This window comes from Excalfactoria chinensis, chromosome 1 (genome assembly GCF_039878825.1).
Source record: "Excalfactoria chinensis isolate bCotChi1 chromosome 1, bCotChi1.hap2, whole genome shotgun sequence".
In the NCBI taxonomy this organism is placed as follows: Eukaryota; Metazoa; Chordata; class Aves; order Galliformes; family Phasianidae; genus Excalfactoria; species Excalfactoria chinensis.
The window spans coordinates 28,574,597-28,593,899 of NC_092825.1; the positions used below are offsets into that span (position 1 = coordinate 28,574,597).

Below are 19,303 nucleotides of genomic sequence, written 5' to 3' on the forward strand. Positions count from 1 at the left end.
TATTTTTAAATTCCATGCAAGTTTTAAGGGTTTTTCGTGTCTCTGTTCCCAAACGTGTTTTTCCTTCTGATATCAGGAAGCAGGAGAAGATTATAAATGGCATATAGTGCTTAATTTGCAGGCTTGTACTCCCTGGTTACAACTCTGGCTTCAAGAGTGAAAACACTGCCTGTGCTGCCCTTGGGGAAGTGGGTTCCTGGTCCAGACTGGACTGGAAAGCCATTCTGTGGCCATACGTATGGCCATAGGCAAAAGTAACTCATATCCTGTAGGTTGCTGCAACTCCTAGGTTAATTCTTATCTTTGAATCTCCCACAGGTTTCCTTGTTTCTCAAGGATCTTCTCACACTTCTAGGGGCTGAATGTTTAGGACAGCATACCTCATGTTGACTGAAAGATACTGTTTTTCTCTTGCCAAATTACTGAAGTCATCAGAACTGAAACAGATTTGTCATAGATGAAATGTTCTTTGAATCCTTCTGAGTGTCTCTTTCATGACAGCAGTTGTTCTGTATGTTATTTCTGTTTTCTGTGTAGGTCACTGATATGATGCTTCAGGATAAACCCTACCCAGACTGGGGGAAGTCGGCCAGAGCTTTCTGGAAGAAAGGGAACGTTAGGATCATTTTATTCTGGTAGGAAAATAATAACATCAAATTATACTAAATGAAGCTCTTATAGAACACTCAAGAATGTGTCTTCTCATTCTCTGCTTCATAAAGTGATGTACTGGTGATAGAGGGCAAGAAGAGAGAAATGAAAAACCTAACACTACATCTAATAAAAAATTGATCATTACAAAAGTTGCATATAAGCAAACACTTCATAAACAAAATAACTGATGTAAAAATATAATTTTAAAACTTATACTGTTTCATTTATTATATGCTTGGGACTTTTTATAATGGAGTTGCAAATATTTTGCTGCGTGTGATAATATTTAGATGTCTAATTGTCAGTTCTTTTAATTAAGGTGAGTAGATATGTAAATGTCCTTCTGTAACATTTAAATTAATATGAGTAAATTTTTGAATTTGCAATTAGAAAATCAGCCACAGATTTTTAAGAGAAGTATTTAATAATCAATACAAAAGTTGTAAGGAGAAAGCAAAAGCTTGACCATAAATGTAGTGTCTTCCTATTAAATTCAGACTGCTGAAATAGAACATAAATTATGCCAGGAAAAAAATGGAAGGTGATAGAAAATGTATAGTCTAAGGGGCAGACAAGAGGACCTTGTGGTTAAAGATTAAATTTGAAGGGCTTTTTTCAGCTACATTAGCAGCAGAAAATCTGATGAAAATATCAGCAGACCTGCTGTTTTGTTGTTTTTTTTTTTTTTTTTTCTTAAAAGAAAAGACTTCAAAGGAATTTTTACAAAGAAGTTGAAAAAATTATTTAACTGAATTCTGCTACAGAAAATGCAAAGAATTATCAATAATTTCAAAGTAGTAAAGGTGAGATACTATGTTAAATTGGGGCAATTAAAGGAAACACAAAGAGAAACTTGGAGGCTGAAGAAAATAGGAGATTCAGATGGCCAATTGTCTACAACCAAGACCTGCAGGGAACTGACACAAACTTCGTTCTCTCTTAAACGACCAATGAAAAACTGAAGGCTAAAAACTGGTTTTTGTTTTGTTTGTGATGCTTATTTGAACAAACAAGAGTTATCATACTGGTCAGTTAAGTCTTAATTCAGTATTAGCTAAATGGGTCAGATACATCATTAATAATAGAATTATTAGAAAAACTGATGATTAAATTCTGCTAAAAGAAACCAGTGTAGCTGTGTTGAAAGAAAACCTTCTCTGACCTGGTAGAAGTCTTTCACTGTGTCATCAAAATAATGGATTAGGAAGAAATGCTTGATCTAATTTATTTGGATTTCAAAAGGCTTCTGACAAAGTTCTTAACTGAAGGCAATTAAGAAAAATAGTAAGCCCCATGGAGTCTCCTGAAATAATTAAGGAATCGGCTAAAAGATGTGCAGTGAAAGGCATAAATAAAATAATAGCTTTCTGCTACTCTTGTAAGAGTGGGAAGAGCCATTCTTTAATGTTAGAAATAATAGCGTTAGTGATTTGTGTGCATTATGTGGTGATGTATAACTTAGTGATACGACAGAATCTGAAGATGAGGCAAATAATTTGAAGTGGCAAATGCTGGCATTTAAGAAGGATCTTAGAAAGCTGGGTGAAAAGATACTGTGATCAAAAAGGTATAGTTGTGCAGGAAGGTTCAAATAGCTCCTTGTCATTATGAGACATACAGAGGAATATTTTGCACTGTGCCGAGGTAGACAAGAAGGTAAAGCAGATGAATTTTAAATGGCTCAGATGTGTAGCAAGTGGGCCAGCAATCATTGGTGTCATTTGTTTAAGTCAATAAAAAGGTCAGCGTGGAACATCAAATTCTTTCCACCTTGACTAAAGAATGGCCTAAAGGACTGTAAAGGACGTTAATTAAGAGTCAAGTAAAATAATAATAATAATAATTAATTCCTTAATTGCACCGAATGAAAGGAAGAAGTTAACATGGTAAATAGTTTTCTTTTCAAATTTATATGCCAGATATGGAGAATAATAAGATATTACTGAAAATACATTTATGTCGTTGCAAAAGATGTTATGACTTCTTGAAGTCTGAAATGCTATAAACATGTATTTTTTTCAAATAATATTCACAGTAACAAAAACAATGAACAGTTTAAAACTGAGATAAAGTAATAAAAAGAGATCTTCCGTACTGTGAGTGATTCTCATACTAAGGAGTATGCTTAATGGGGTTTTAGAAGCCTAAAGTGTGGTATAAATGCTTTTATTTTTAACTTTCAGCAGTGAACTAGAATCACCCTGTGCAGCAGTCTACATTCTGTGGAAACATTTAGATTGTGCATGTTAGACTTCAGTAAAAAAGACTTATTTTTCCTTATAAGTAAGAAAAATGAAGAGTGAACCTTAAAGTATTGACGAAGTCATACACAATAACAAGAGATATTCCTGTTTCATTTGTTATTGTTTACGTAGACTGATGTGAGCAGCCTCCTTTCTGAAATGTTCCAAGTGAACCAACCTTGATAGTATGTGCTACACAGATACTGGTATACCAAAATTTGTTTATTCAGTATGTTTCTTACTGGCACACCTGTTTTGCAGAGATAGTGTAATTCAGTACTCCGTACATTAATTATTGCAAATGCTAGATATGTGGTGCACAGTTTAAAGTGGCTGATGAAATGAAATTATAGGATACACACCGGACTTGTTTTTCTGGTAGCTTCATTTTTACTTCCAGGTTTTTCTTCATAAAATTAGAAAATGTCTCTAAACATACCAAGGACAGATGGACTGTCATGGTGATAGAGACATCATCCGCTTGTTTTTTAACAGTTGTAATGACTTTTTGTTTCTCATTTGTCATTCTCATTCTAACATGCATTAGTCCTAGTTAGGAGCTGATCTGCTAGAAAGGAGCTCTACAGAGTACCTTGGTGTCCTGGTGGACAGCAGGTTGGCCACAAACCATCAGTGTGCCCCTGTGGCCTTGAAGGCCAATGGTATGCTGGGGCATGTTACAGAGAGTGTGGCCAGCAGGTCAAGGGAGGTGATCCTCACCCTGCTCTGCCCTGGTAAGGCCACACCTGGAGTTCTGTGTCCACTTCAGGGCTCCCCAGTTCAAGAAAGACAGGGAGCTTCCAGAGGGTGTCCAGCAGAGGTCTACAATGATGACTGGGACCTGGAGCATCTCCTGTATGAGGAAAGACTGTGAGACTTGGGGCTGTTCAACCTGCAGAAAAAAAGACTGATGGTGGATCTTATCAATGGTTATAAATATCTAAAGAGCCAGTGTCAAGAGGATGAGGTCAGACTCTTTTCAGTGGTGCCCAATGACAGAAGAAGGGGCAGTGGGTGAAAACTCCAAGCTCCATCTGAAAATGAATAATAATTACTTTTGTGTGCCCCCAGTGGCGCAGTGGTATAAGCTGCTGCTTGTGGCACCGGAGGGCCCAGGTTTGAATCCCCCCTGTGGCGCAGGGGTAGAAGTGCCGCTTCGCTACACAGGGGGCTCGAAACCCAGGAGTTGGACTCGATGATCTCTAAGGTCCCTTCCAACTCGCACAATACTATGATACTATGATACTATGATACTGTGGGAGTGATGGAGCACTAGAACAGGCTGCTCAGATGTTGTGGATTCTCCTCTGGAGATATTAAAAAATCTGGGACACTTTCCTATGTAACGTGCTGTAGGGAATTTACTTTCATAGGTGGGTTGAACTTTGTGGTCTCCAGAAGTCTTTTCCAGATTCTACAATTTCGTGATTCTCTGATTTGGAAATATTTTCAGCTTTCCAATGCAAATAATTAATGAACATTTTAATTTAGCTTATCCTCTACTGCTTCAAGTCAGTCCTTGGGAGCATTGTCAGCAACCACTGCTTGGCTGTTCCTGAGAATTCTGGCTGCCTTTTGAATGTCTTCAAAGCATAATTCTTCCACAAAGAACTCAGCTAAGTAAAAAATTCCCATTTGTTATTTTTCCTTGTCTCATCCAGCAGTAAGTGGTTTATTGAAGTTATATTGGTTATATACAACTCTGCTGATGGCTAATTTCCCTTGTAGAGGCACCTTTGTATAACATTATTATGGTCTGTGTTAATGAAGTATCTGGAATGGTGGTAAAACTAGGATGGTACAGGTAGGTTGTGTAGACTACAAAAGGAAGACAGATAGAATACTAAATATCTACACCATCTGGCAGCCTGATGAGGCTGTGGCAGAGAGTTTACTGACTTCAGTGCTCTGCAAAGTTACAGGTGTGAATTGAAATAGCTTGATATGTAATTTTGGATGTGTTGATAATTTTCTTATTTAGGAGAGATGTTATATATGAAATACAAGGACTGTCATGTTTAAAAAGTTACAAGAAAAAAAGTGTTGTTAAATTCAGGCAAACAAAGATCTTGGACAAAACTAACCATGAACAAATAACAGTAGCTGCTGAGAAGTTAAATAAACAGCTTAGATTATTAGTTTTTTGTTTGTTTGTTTTAATGTATGGACATTCAATGAAGCAGAGACAGATGCACAGTGTAAGCAGACTGGTTATTTTCTGAATAGTTTTTGGTTTCTTTGGAATGCTGAATAAGTCCATCTTATACCAGAAGTCTCTATAAGGAAACCATTTGTTAAGATAGGAGAAAGAGAACTGAATATATTATAAAGTGAACTGCAAAAGGGATAAAATAGTGTTAAGAGAATCCATGTAAATCTACTTAAAACTGACTTAGTTACAGGATCTCTCTTTTGCACGAAACAAGAACTGATTAATTTAGGATCTCAGTAAGAGAGGCATGGACACTCAAGGCTGGTTAACTGGTTTATTGAACAAAAGTTGGAAATTATAGAAAAGGTGACAGGAATCATATGTCCCTTCTGATGTTCAGGAACTCAGCTACTGCAGGATGTGCTCTTTACAGCATCTTCTGTGGCAGCCCACCAAACTCTGTGAGGCCTTAATCATAGCAGTTATGATAACATCACCAAGACATCTGTGGGCAGTACATACCATTCAGTTAATAGAGGAAAGACTCAAATACTCTCCCTTGACAAATTGTTACAATATTAATTGTCCTGAAATTTTCTTATCAGAGGACAAGGAGATTATAGCGAGCAAGATGTAAAAAATTCTACATGTGAACATTTAACTGTAGGGAAAAACAGAACATGAACAAAAAGGAATGAGATTACTGGAAGAGAGGATAAGAGCTGCTAAGATGTAACCATAGAAGAGAAAAATCATATGCAGAGGTATGTTATCAAAATGGTAGAGTGTAGAGATAACGGTGGATTGTGCAGCTGCATATTGATTGCAGACAGAGTGACAGAATAATGTACACCAGCTCACTGTCTGAATATACAAGTAGCATGCTGGAATCCATTTCTATGGTATCCCCAGCTGTATGTTTGTTGTATACAGTGGTCAGTCTTCATTGGTGCAGTAGTGTGTCTTTGACATAGGATACTTGCCCAATGTAATAGGAAAGAACTTACCAACTTGGAGAAGAAATAAAATGATATGGAAAATTGTGATTCTCTGAGTTTTGTATGTTTGTCTTTGGAAACTGAACAATATTCTCATAGTATGTGTTTCCATAAGTTCCCTAGCTTTCTTTAATGAAAACAAAATTACATGTCCTCAGAAATGTGTTAATAATTATGGTACTTTGATTCAGCCAGTTTGTAATATAGCTTTAAAAGCTTTTATTCAAATTAATTGCTCAGAGTTACTGCAGGCCACTAAGTCATATACATCTGTTATTTTGATAGGAGATTGTGTTAAACATGGTTTTCTGTAGGATTTTTAATTGGACAATATCTTAAACCCTGAGGCTCAAGGAAGCTTCCTTATAGGATAGAGAGCCATGTCTCCCACACAGAAATGAGTGATTTTCTGTTATGTACCTAATTAAGTAAGTGTTTGGTTTGATAAGTTAAACTTCTGTGCTTTCACGGTCAGGATGATAAATGTGTACTGGACAACTGTGTTCATTTCAGTTATATGAATGTAGTTCATATATTTGTTTAAAAGACAGCTTCTTGAAACATCCAATTTTTTCATTACAGCCTGCACTAAGGAAAGCTAATTAGATATTATAGCTTTGCCAACCTAAATTACCTACTAATCCAAAGAAAACAAACCTTTATTAAGTTTGTGTAAAGGGTCCTATGCTGCAGTCACACAAATACAACTGCACAAAACAACTAAATAATTATGTTTATGTATAATGAAATATGCATTCACACACATACATTATTATCTCTTTATTTTGAAGTTCTAAAAGTTTACTTATTAATTCTTTCATACTTTAGTTATTTGCATTGCAATAGGATACTCAGTTGGATTGAAACCTGGATTGACTTAGAAGGGAAGGAAGATTTCCCAGTAAATATTGTAAGTCAAAAGAGCATCAAAGTAATTTACAGTATTGGTGCTCCCAGTAAATCTTTTAACCTGATGCTATAACTGAAGACAGTAAATTCAATTTGGCTTCCAAATAAGCAAGACAACAAATAAGTTCCTTGCAATTTTCTTTCAGTCACAATACAAAGTGTTCACTTTCACAGAGAATTTATATTGAATAATTTGACTGCTAATCTGGGCAGGCATTGTTAAATGTATTTTGAAAAGATAAAACTGTGTGAACAGTAATTGTTGCATTTAGTCTGACAGTCAAGAAGTAATACCATTTGTCAAGAGGTGACTAAAATATTTTGATAGCTTTCATTTAATGTGTTGGTAAACTCTGCAGTAAGAATACGATAATAAATATGTCTTGAAATTAAATCATAATAATCCAGACAAACTTTCTTTCATACAAATGGTGTTCAATTGTTCTTCTTAATTTTCAGTTAACCAACCTATACTATATTGCCTGGAAATATATTATCTGAAATATTCATATAGAGGTTTTTGTACATATCTATATTTGATCCTGTTTACAGTCTTCATTTTGTGTCATAGGGATTATTTTCTGATTTTGATAGAACAGTGCTTTTACACTGTCTAGTATGGAAAAGAGTAGTCAGATCTCACCGGATTGGTCAAGCTTGAATAACCCCATGAGTCAGACCCCTTTCTGGGGCTGTATTTTGGGACCTCATTCTCTTATGCTATTCCTTAGCTCCTCATTCTATGAAGAGCACAATGGCAGTAATTCAGGGCTGTCCCATGAGTCTGCTCTACTCAATGCTTTTGCTTTCAGCTGGAAGAGTTGTTCAGTCCCTCCTTTAAGATGCTTCTGCCTCCCCACTGATTTCCAGTGCAAGCAATAGATCCAGTCCCTGGCAAAACTCATCTGTCCCTTTCCTTTCTCTCTTACTCCTTCAATCCCTTCCTTTCACCCAACAACAGCTCCAAAACTGCCAACATTCCCTGCTCTATTTGTGATAGGAAGAACAGTGAAATGTGGGAGGAAAAGCATTTGAGACAAAATCAAGCTTGGGGAACCTTGAGATCTCAGATTCAAAAGTCACCATCACTGTGAAATCCCTTTGGCATGAAGATTAGATTTGCTACATTTATTTTGTTTAAGTTACATAAAGCGGTCACATTCTCCTATTTATTTTGATGGAGAGTCCCACAGATCAAACAAAATGAATATTCTTTTTTATTTGTGTCTATGAATAAAAGAAGGATTGGCAGAGATGGAGAAGGAGTGTAGGATGGCAGTTAACTCTCACATGATGTAGGACACACATGCACATCCATCTCCTCATCCACACTATAGACAACAAAAGAGGTGAGTGAGGGAGCTCCCACCACCCATCGCTCAAATGCCATTACCCTGTTAATTTCTAGTGTCCAAGAATTTCATACACTGGTGTAGTAAAAAAAAAAAAAAAAAAAAGATTATTCTGACTGAAAGCTACTAATACAGAACAGAGAAAAGGAGCACCTATTAGCAACAGTGTGTTTAGGATTGGGTCTGTAAACTTATGTTTCACCTTTGATTTGGCTTAAGTTCTTTTAACTGTTGTAATACCTTGTATTTTATAGCATACATTTTCAGTACTCAGACTGTTTTTGAGTTATATTTGGTATGTGCTTGCTGTCTTCAATAGCTGATAGCCTGTTAGAGAAAGAGACTGTTTTTATTCCTACATAATTGCTAGATCCCTAAGTATAGCCCTCATAATTGGATGGATATGGCAACCCATCTTCACCTCTTAAAAAGCACATTTTATTCTATCTCTGTTCGTGAGCAAGAGGTATATCACGAACAGTTGCTAAAAATATTTTATCCAAAGTGTAACTCTAATAAAACTTCTTAAAGTGCAGTCCCTGCAATGCTTCAGTAATAATGGCCCTTCTAAATGAAAGTGCTTTCACAAAATCACATTCTATGTCAAAAAAAAAAAAAAAAAAAAAAAAAAGTCTGTAATGCTTTGATGAAAATTTCCCTCAACAGAATTCAAAAGTTCTGGTCTTTGAAATAGTCAAGTGCAATCCTTTGTCTTCTTTTACCTTCATCTGCACCAGGTTTCCACAAACTTCATGCTGAGCAGTAGACACCCCTGCCTCCTCCCAGGCCCCAAGGAAGACCCACCAGGAGAGCTGCAGGGTCACTAATGTGGTTGGTTGTTCTGTTACTGTTTTCTTTCTGATTGTTTCCCCTTCCTTCTTCTTCTGCAATATAAATTCATTTGCTTTTAACAAAAGCATCTCCAATCTTTAGTATTTACAGCCAGCGTGTTTCTAGATGCACTGTGAAGTTAGGATGAGTATCAGAAAATGGTGTGATTGTATAATCATGTAGGCATAAGAAAATGCTGAAAGTTGAGCTGTAATGATGTATAGTCAAATAATTGTGAGTCCCACCCCAAAAACAGATGTTATAAGTATTACAAATAGATCAGCACTCATATTGTGGGCTATTATTGGTACAGCATAAAAACCTGTTTATCAGGGTAGGAATTTCTATCTTGAATCACTGTTTAATCATGCTCAGGCCTGGTGAAATCATCGCCCAAAAATATGATCTGACTGACTCAAGCCTCTTTGGAGAAACCTTAGTGAGTCCACACTGCATGGGGAAGATGGAGCCTCAGCCAATGGTTTTGTGCAAGATGGGCATTCTGGAAGGCCACAGTATTCAACAGAGATCAGGAGACTAGTGCTTCATCTACTGGTACTCACAGCCATAGTTCATAGACTTTATCATGGCCAGATTCCAAAAATCAATTCAGTTTTGTAAGATAAATGTGGTGATTAGAGCAATCAAATTATTTCCCTTCCTGGAATCCTGGAATACTTTTTTAAACTTGTATTTCTGCATAATTCCTGTTGAAACTTGTTCATTAGAATTTGCTGATGCATTTAGCTGAAATCTGGACTCATCATCTTTCTCATATTCCCATATTTCCCACAAATACTCAGTATTTGCGTGTTCTTGATTGGAAAGCACACTGGAGCCATTTCAATGAAAGTGATTACTCAGTTAAAACTAATGTTTCAGGATGTGCTTAACAAAACCATGAAGGTGAATATACATGCTACTAATTAGTCCTTGTATATAACCTCCATTTAGGATATAAGGACAATTTATTCTGCTTCCTCCTTGCATTTCTACTTTGAAAAAAAAATCACTAGAGCTTAAAAATTTGAAGAATTGGTTGACAACCATCTAAATCAAGACATAAAACTCTTAATATATATATATACATATATGTATTTTTATCCTGGACAACATAAAGAGAATATTGTCACCATATTTTTATTTCAAGTAATTGCATATTGTCTGTCTGTAATTATGACAGTAGAGAAAAAAACAGCTCAGTCAAAGAACAGATTAAATTGTAAATAAAATCACATTGAAAGATTGTTAACAAAAAGAACCCTCTGGTTTTTTGTTTTGTTTTGTTTTGTTTTTTTTCTTAGTGGATGTTTTGATGCTTTATTATCTTTTCTGGATTTTTTTAATAACACTTAAAATACACAGTAGCAGTTAAATGAGCTAAATAGCTGGTTTAATTTCAGACAGTACATCTTTGAGGTACTTTCTCTAAATGGAAGTTATCCCAGTGAACATGATTAATTTCTCATACGGAGTAATTAAAGTCAGGAGCTTCAGTAAGCATTGTATAAACAAAAATAGCATTATCATGGTACCAAATATTTCCCATCCTTTCAAATTCTTTACCTACTGAAATAAATGATCTTTTCCTTGAAGAAAACGTTGACTGCAGTTTACTGTTGCTTGTCTTACATTGATGATTACCTTGGTACTTTGGTGAGCACAGAAATGGTCCTCATGCAGACAAAGAGTAAACATTTCTGGATTTCAATGGGAAGAACGTCAGCCCTTCTTGTCCATGATGGCCAAAGTGGTAATGCAAATCCAGGGCCAACCATCTGAGAGTCAGTCTGAGAGAGACAGCTTTGGAAGCTTTGTTTCTTACACTCTAGGTCATTGCTTCCCTGCTTCTTTTTTAAATGCTCTCCTGTCACAGAGTAACTTTAATTTAATTAAAGAAAAAATACAGCTTGGAAGGTGGAAGGCAGAGGCCAAAAAATTGTCAAAAACTGCATTAATACAGAAGAGGAATTCATATCAATTTCCTACTTTGCTAATGCAGCTTTAGTTTATTTATAGATGCACTGAAAATGGAAGTGCAACGATTCTTGTTTTAAAGACACCACATATAGTTTTCTCCTGGTGCTCAATAATTGTTCATGACTGTTATTTCTGGCACAAATTCTTGAACATATCAGCTTTATCATGTATTGAGGAGTTGTATGATAAGTAAGTGGAATGTGCCTTTTTTTCTTTTGCTTTTATTTTTTTCTCTGCCTGCTGATGGTCTGAATCCATTATTTATATCAATTCTTTCAAAGTTTTATTTGATTTTTTACATAATTGGAACATAGTGGGAACTTTTAATAATGAAGTGCCCTAAGGTGTCTCTACTATGAACTGAACCAAATAATTTTAAAATTTTAGTAGATTAATTTCCTATAAGCAACCACCCATGACCAGAGTTTCAAAACAAACAACAATTATGAATGCATTCATTTAGGCTCTCCACCCTGCTGTTGTTGTGCAGCCAAAGAACAAGTGAACTCTTCACCCTAAGGAGGTTTGAGTCTGGAATTCAAATATTAAAAAGAAAAATAAGTCAGAAATGCATTAAATCCCTCATCTACAAATGCAATTTGCTGCTCACACAAGGCAGGATGTCAGTGAAAAAAATAACCCTTGACACATGCTCAGCCTCAGGTTATTTGCATGCTTTGACCTGACCTGATCAACTAAAATATTCGAGGCCTGTTCGCAGTGTGCAGAAAGTTAGGTCTTAGTCAAGGAAATAAGAGAGGCATGTTTTCAATGACAGTAAACTATCTGGAAAGATCTCATTTGACTTTTAAATGATTTATTGAGTTGCAAGAACTGTGGTTTAGGTAGCAAATAATCATCTTCAAATTGAGTAAATTTTATGTGGACAATCTGGAGAAAGACTACATGTACAATGGCAGTGTTATTCTTAGCGCACTGATGTTCAGGATGAAAATTCTCTCTAGGACAGGCCCAAAACAGGCCAAAGTTTCTTTTCTTGTTGTAGCTCCTCTGCAGTGTTCTATCACGTGAAGTCTAATGTGACCATGCTACTAAACCTTAAAGGATGGAATGACTTCAACTGGCAGGCTAAGAGAGCTGGGGCTTTTCAGCCTGGAGAAGAGAAGGCTCCTGAGGCACCTTCTCCAGCCTTCCAGTACCTGAATGGGGACTTTGGGAAAGCTGGAGAGGGACTTATTATAATGGCAGGTAGTGGCAAGACTAGCGGAAATGGTTTTAAACTGGAATAAGGTAGATTTAGAAATTCTTTACTGTGAGGGTTGTGAGACACTGGAACAGGTTGCCCAGAGAAGTTGTAGATGCTCTGCTCCCTGGAATCATTCAAAGCCAGGCTGGATGGGGCTTTGGGAAACCTGGTCTAGCGGAGGTTTCCCTGACTATAGCACAGGAGTTGGAACTACAAGATCTTAAAGGTCCCTTCCAACCCGAACCATTCTATGATTTTATGATTTTCAGGGATTCCTCCGATGTATTATGTAAGATTGACCAAACTGCATGAACATACATCCATTATAATGAAATACACTGTGAATGTAGCTAGTTTTCATCTAGAGAGTGGTAATACTGATGTTAGTTTAAATGTGTAAAATACGGATGCTTTAAGGCTGTGAAGACTTGAATGTCCAGGCTTCCCAGGAAGCCAGATGGTGCCTAGTGACATTCAGGGGATTGTTTCCTCAGAGAGGTGTACTTAAGATGTTAACTGCCACAGTTTAACCATACTTGTCGTTAATATCTTGGACTGGAAGAGTTTTGGTTCAGACTGGAATAATTTACATTTCACAACATTGTGGCTGTTTGAACAAGACCTTTGAAACACTTAGCTTTTCCCCTTGTGTGCAGCCAATTTGATAAGATGATTTGAACTTCTGAAGCTTTATTTTTATGCAGTGTTTAAGAATTTTGCTTGCTCCCAAAGCAAATTAATTTACATGATGAAAGCATCTGGTTTGAAATTATAACATTTCAAAGAAAGATGACATTATGTTTCAAAAAGATGGAGCTTTGTACTCAAAATTAAACCTCGTGTTAAAATTTTGATTAGTAGAGTTCTTCAGCCTATTGTATAATTTCCAACTGTTACTACCTGAAAGATTTCCCTGAAGGGCTATTTTGGTGTCTTCATCCAGAAGTGCCACTTGCTTCGCGTGCCACAAATGTTTCAATGTCTACAATATATTTTGTCTGGTTTCAAGGAGCATACGTTCTCTTTTAATCTGTACACAACCTCAATTAGTGTTCAGGTCAGTAAGTGGGAAGACGTTTATGAAATCAATCATTTTGGGTTAAGGAGTACACATACTGCAAGTGTACTAATGGAATGGAAATAATGCCTGGAACATCTCCAGAAGAGTCATAGTCTCAATAGAGCAATTAAATATGTATGAAGAATGTTTGCATTGAAGTTCAAACACATCAGCCTGAGGCTTATATTTTTGGTTTAATTTATTCACAGCCTTTCTGTGTAGTGCTTCTTGATGCTCCAAAAACACTTCTGCACACTGCTTCTTGCTTCATCTGTGTGTCCACAGACTGACAGATACAGTGGCAATTGCTATTTTTAATCACTATCTCCAGAGCAAGAAGTATACTGTAGTAGAAATGTGCAGTGTTATTATGCAGGTTAGTAGGTTTTGTTCATTAATGTATTGCCATTAATGGAAAGGGAAGTGGTCTTCAGAATTAGTTCAGACAGTGTTTGAGTGTTTAGCAAAACTTCGTAGTCTGAACACTGGCATTACTATGTCTTCAAATTAGGGTATTGCATGATATGGCCTGTATTACATGCCTTCACATCACTGCTTTTATCCATCATGAAAGAGATGCTTGTACTATAGCTAGAGGCTGCTTTTCAGTATTGTCAGTGAATACTGGAGCTCTTTAAAAAGGTAGTGGGAATATTTCCTGATAATTACAGTTCTTTGCAAAACACATGAAGAAACAAATGCTATCTTCAGTAATAAGTAAAACTAAAGTATCTGGGGCTTTGTAATAGATTTTGATTATTTTCATGACTCTGGGTTCTATGTTTTGTCACTGATCAGAGAGCACCAGCATATTGGTTGGTTCGTTTGTTATCAGTTCATAAAGTATGAATAAATGGGATTGTCATATAGCTAAGCTTTGAGCCATTGGCAAAACATCTGAGCACTCAGCCTCTTGAAAGGATTACTGGTAATGTAATTGCTTGTGGAAAATGTATATGTGTGTCTCCCATATGAAAACAACATCGTCTTAATATGTTGTTTAAGCAACGATATTAGTAGAATGAGAGCACACACTACTGATGGGTATTTATGTAAACACTGAACTAAAGCCAGAAATGTAGTTTAGTTTCTTTGGCTGGTTTCAAGGCTGTTTTTGAAACAAAGCTTACTTTCTAATTACACTGCGGTTATTTTATTAAATGCAATAGAAATGTGAGGCCTCAAACCTTCCAACTGAATTTCTTCTAGTCTGAAGAAAAAAATCTGTTTATGTATGGCCATTAATAGCATCTTTAAAACAGCTAATATTAATATCACTAATGCTCACAAAAAATGAGGTGCTAGTATGATCACTATTACTAGAAATGCCAAGGATATGTCATGGGACCTCAAATCATCCTAGAGAAGCAGAACCAATTTAGTATCTTCAGTTCAGGCACAGAATGAATGATCTTGGCGATGAAAAATTAAAAAAACCTCCACGTTTGTGAGAAGTTGTGGTTAGTGTCTTTAGATACCTACTTTGACAAGCAAGTCAGTTGACTTTTCCTACTGAGAAGAAATGTCCCCATAAGCATATTGAAATAAGCATCAGACCTTCTTATTTTTTGAGATCAACGGTAAAAGCCCAGTAGTCGTCAATGGAAATGTAATATCTTTTGGATACTCTCCTCACCCTCATTTAAAAGTTAACAGCTGAAGGAGCATTATGTTTTTGTGTAGAGACTGCAGTCCTTTTGTCATGGGTTATTGGAAGGGGAGAGTAAGTATATACTTTTTAAAGCATGCTATTGCTCTGTAGAGTTTGTATCCTACTGGAAGGTGCTGTCATCACCTTCTTTTGCTGTACTCTATGCTCTATTAGTATTTTAAGCACCTAAGATATCTTTGACTTCTATCTATGTGGTATTTGTTTGGCTTGCAGTACTGTGTAAGATTAGGCCATTTAAATTACCTTATACAGATTTAGGCTCCTACTTTAGATATATGGTCAAGTGGTACTTCAATGAAAACACCTCATAAGGTCATTCCCTGTACCATGTGAAGTTATAACTTATTTGATCTGTCCATCCTGTTACCCCCATCTTAGAATTCTAGTTATGCCAGTGGTGCAGCAGCTTGCACAGGCAGAGTATGCAGGGGTGACACAAGGCAGACCACTGCCAAGAACATGCCACAGCTTGAAAAGAGTGTGGTCTGTTTTCAACAACTGCTCTTTCACATGGACAGGAATGATACTGTAATCTGGAGTATGGGTAGATTTAAGGAGGAATATAAAGCCCTCTGACCAGAGAAAAATACTGGTGCCTGAGTTATCTTCTTTTCAGTTTTTCCAGTTAGAAGAAAGAGAGAAGCCAGAAAAGGACAGGTGTCATGGTTTAACCTAAAATCTACCTGCACCCATGACAGGGGAAATAGACAGCCTGCAGGGCCACTGTCCCAAAAGGAAAAGGGAAAAGGAAAATAAATCAGCAACAATCTAAGGAGGCACACTTATTTACTAAATACTATATTGGAATACAGAATAACACAATATAATACAATATAATTGGAATTAAGGCTAACGAATCAAGTAAAATAAGAGAGAGTGAGTCCCGAAACTGAGAGGCCTACTGTAACGCTAGGTGAAACGGCTGGAACGCTCCCACACGGCTTCCCCCCTGGCTGGCAGGATCCAAGAGAGAGAGTCCAGCACCGAAGTGAGATTATATAGAGTTCGTGTCATATGACTGACTGTGATGTTCTCTGGGACATTCAATCTTCTTCCGTGAGCAGCACATTCGTCAAAATTATCCGTGCTTTATCATGATGTTATGATGTGGAATACTGATAGCAAAATTACAAAATTGCAAAACCATGACAACAGGTCATAGAAAGTTATCCTCCACATCTATTCTACCCTAATGCAGCCATATATGTAGTAAAGTGTTTAGTTCTGAGCATTAAGAATTGGTTTTGGCATCAAATGTTACCTTAGTGTGAAGTAACCTAACAATTAAAGGAGTATTTCAGTTTGCTACATCCTATTTTTTTTCGGTACTGTATGTACTAAAACAATCATTAACCAATCTTGGTTTACAAAAGTACAGGCTTAAAAAATGTTTTCTCTTTAATAAAGGGCAATAATGGAAGTAAGAAGCTCTTGGCAGAATTATGTATTCATTTCAGTTTTGAAGAGCTGCTGGGGCAGAGCTGTTCTGTTCAAAACTGATGGTATGATCCACTGTAGGTCACATGAATCTGTCTACAGAGCCATGGTCTGTTCTTTTATCATCTTTATAAAGAGAGGTGAGGACATTTGTCCACATAGTTTGAAGCATTGTGACTTACCAAGTAACAGAACTCTCTTTTGTTGCTGTTGTTAACAGGTACTCTGTATACTGTCCTTGAATTCTGCCTTGTCACCAAAAAGTCTTTATATTCTCAATTCTTTCTGTTTAAGTAAATCAATAGCTTTGCACATGTCATTCATTATAGATCCAAATATCCTACCTTTTGAACAAATTTGATGCTAATGTAATTCCAGAATTAAACTTGTTTTGTCTCAGTATTAGATTTATGCAAATCCGGGGAAAATATCTGCTAATTGGTAGAGACAGTAGAAATAGCATTAATCATTGGAAGGATTGTTAAGATTTGTTCTGTGACACAGCATATTCTCATGAACTTATGAGCTATAAAAGATTCCATGCTGAATGCAGCCATGGGCATTTTGTTTTGAGGGATGCTGCATGCAGACGTTTTATGATGTGGTTTATAGCATGATTGGTTACCCTGTTTCTGTATAATCCATTTCGGAAGCAACCTTTAAATGTCAAATGGTATTTGCATATAAAAGCAGTCATCTGTTGTAGAGTTTATGGACATTATACAAACACAAAATGACAGCTGGTCTCATACAATATTTCATACTATTTGAAGGGTTTTAAGTGTAAAGTTCCTCCCTAAATCCAGCACTTTTAACTTAGTGAAGGTAGCCTCTGCCTCAGATGTATTCCTCCTTTGTTGTCTTCTTGTTTGTTTGTTTTTGTTTGTTTTTGATGTACAGCAATGGTGTGCAGACTCTGTGATAGATTGCAAGTGATGACTGACTATAAATCACATTCATCTTTCAAGGCCTCCTACCAGGAGGTGGCAGCTATCTTTAAGGCTCCCAAGGAAGAACATAAAGCCAAAAAACCAAGTGAAAAATTGGCCAGATTAATTTAATGTCTTGTCTGCACTGTGACTAAATAATCAAAGTTAACTTTGTTTTGATTAACAAAGCTGATCAAAAAGGCTTATGAAAGCTTTCTAAGAGACTATATCCAGTCCTTAGTTTTATAGCCATTGTGGAATGGATGTAGGCATTTTCACTGCGGAAGTCCAAAAATTTGACTCATCCTAGACTCTCCAGTTGTTGTTGATCAAAGGAGCCATGTCTTTCCAAGTGCTGATTTGTTTCACAGTCTTATCAACAATATGTAGGTTCTGTGTTTTGAGGGAGAGCGTGACAGTCTAAAATACAGGCATTCCAGAAGTTCTCTTTGAATTGCTCCCTGTAGGTGCCTGCTGGAAAAAGCGATCGTGCAAGTGATGAGCAAGTGTAGGCTTTTATGCTTTTCAAATGTATGCAGAAGTGTTTTGCAGGAAGAAAAGGATTGTACAGCTGTAAAACTGGAAGGAACTTCATCAGCTTTGAGTGAAATATATGACAGAATATTCTGTTAAAACACAGAATGTATATTTGGCAAAATTTAGATTCGTAAAATATCTCTTAAACTCTTTAAGGTTTTTAAGAAGGTCACTTTAGTACTATCTGTGCTGTTTTGAGCTCAACATGACTGTGAAGGCAAAGTAAAAGTTGATGAAGTTCATATTGTATGTAGGTCTTTGGAAGGTGGGTGAATACCTAATCTGACCTGTATGTGGTCCCTTGTTCTAAAAGCTCACCTTTCTCTTATACAAGGGAAAAGGCTATTCCCCCTCTCCCCCTTCCCATTCTAGCCTGGCTCCAATGAAAGAACTGACTTGTTAGAACAGTGTGAGAGGTGGGATGTTGATTCACTTTTTTAATACTTTTTGCAATTAATTGTAACCCTATTGAAGACGGACACTAACAGAAAACCATGGGAGAAGCAACAAGTGCTGTTCTAAGAGGAAAAAACAAACAAACAAACAAACAAAAAAAAACAACTGATGCTTTTTTCCACTTGCTGGCAACCCACTTTGTCTGAACTCTGTAGTGTCATCTGGCATTGAACTGTGCCCTTGCCTTAGTTTGTGCTAAGGTATCCACAGCTGTTTGCATACATTCTAGATGACCAAAACATCATCAGATCTTAGCATCAAAGAGGACGTATTATGGATTACAGATTGCATTGAAATTCATGCAGGGCATTAACTAAAAGTTAAAGGTAGGAGATCTGGTTGTTGGTTATTTTTAACTACAATTACAGGGGATGAATCTGGCAAATTCAGAGCATGAGGTGTTGAAGAGACTGACTGAGGCTGAAAAGCAAAGGGTGATGTTACTTGAAGAGGAGAAGGACCTTTACTTACACTTCAGAATCCTGCAGCAGAACTTTTTGAGAAGACTGAAACATTCCAAAATGCACCACTTTTGATTAAAATTTCATCGAGAAAAGTTTCTCATCTGTGGGAGGGAATTTCTGATCAAAACTGGCGAGATCCACTCTCTTCGGAATAGCCAGTAGTATGATAATCAAATCCACAGGGATGAGTGTTCATCTGAACCTCTGCACTTTTCAATGGCAAGGATACAGTGGGGTGAAGAAGCCTTTGTTTGGATTTACTGGAGCTTGCTAGATTTCTCTAAATATTGTTGTTTCCTCCAGAAGTTACTGAAATTAGTGAAGGACTAGCTCACTGACAAGTTTCTTTGTGAAGGGGATATTGCCATTTCCTGGGACAGTCAAAGTTTAACCAAGCAGCATTTCACGCTTGTAAAGAGAAA

General features: G+C 36.7%; 1 protein-coding gene across 2 annotated transcripts in view; it reads left to right on the top strand.

Moving 5' to 3' along the window:
- Positions 1-19,303, top strand: part of TMEM117 (transmembrane protein 117) — a 194,972-nt gene that overhangs the window by 122,792 nt on the left and 52,877 nt on the right. For both annotated transcript variants that reach the window (XM_072333610.1, XM_072333601.1), the window contains exon 5: positions 538-635. In XM_072333610.1, coding sequence (XP_072189711.1) covers positions 538-635 — 98 coding nt within the window. The remainder of the gene's footprint in view (positions 1-537; positions 636-19,303) is intronic.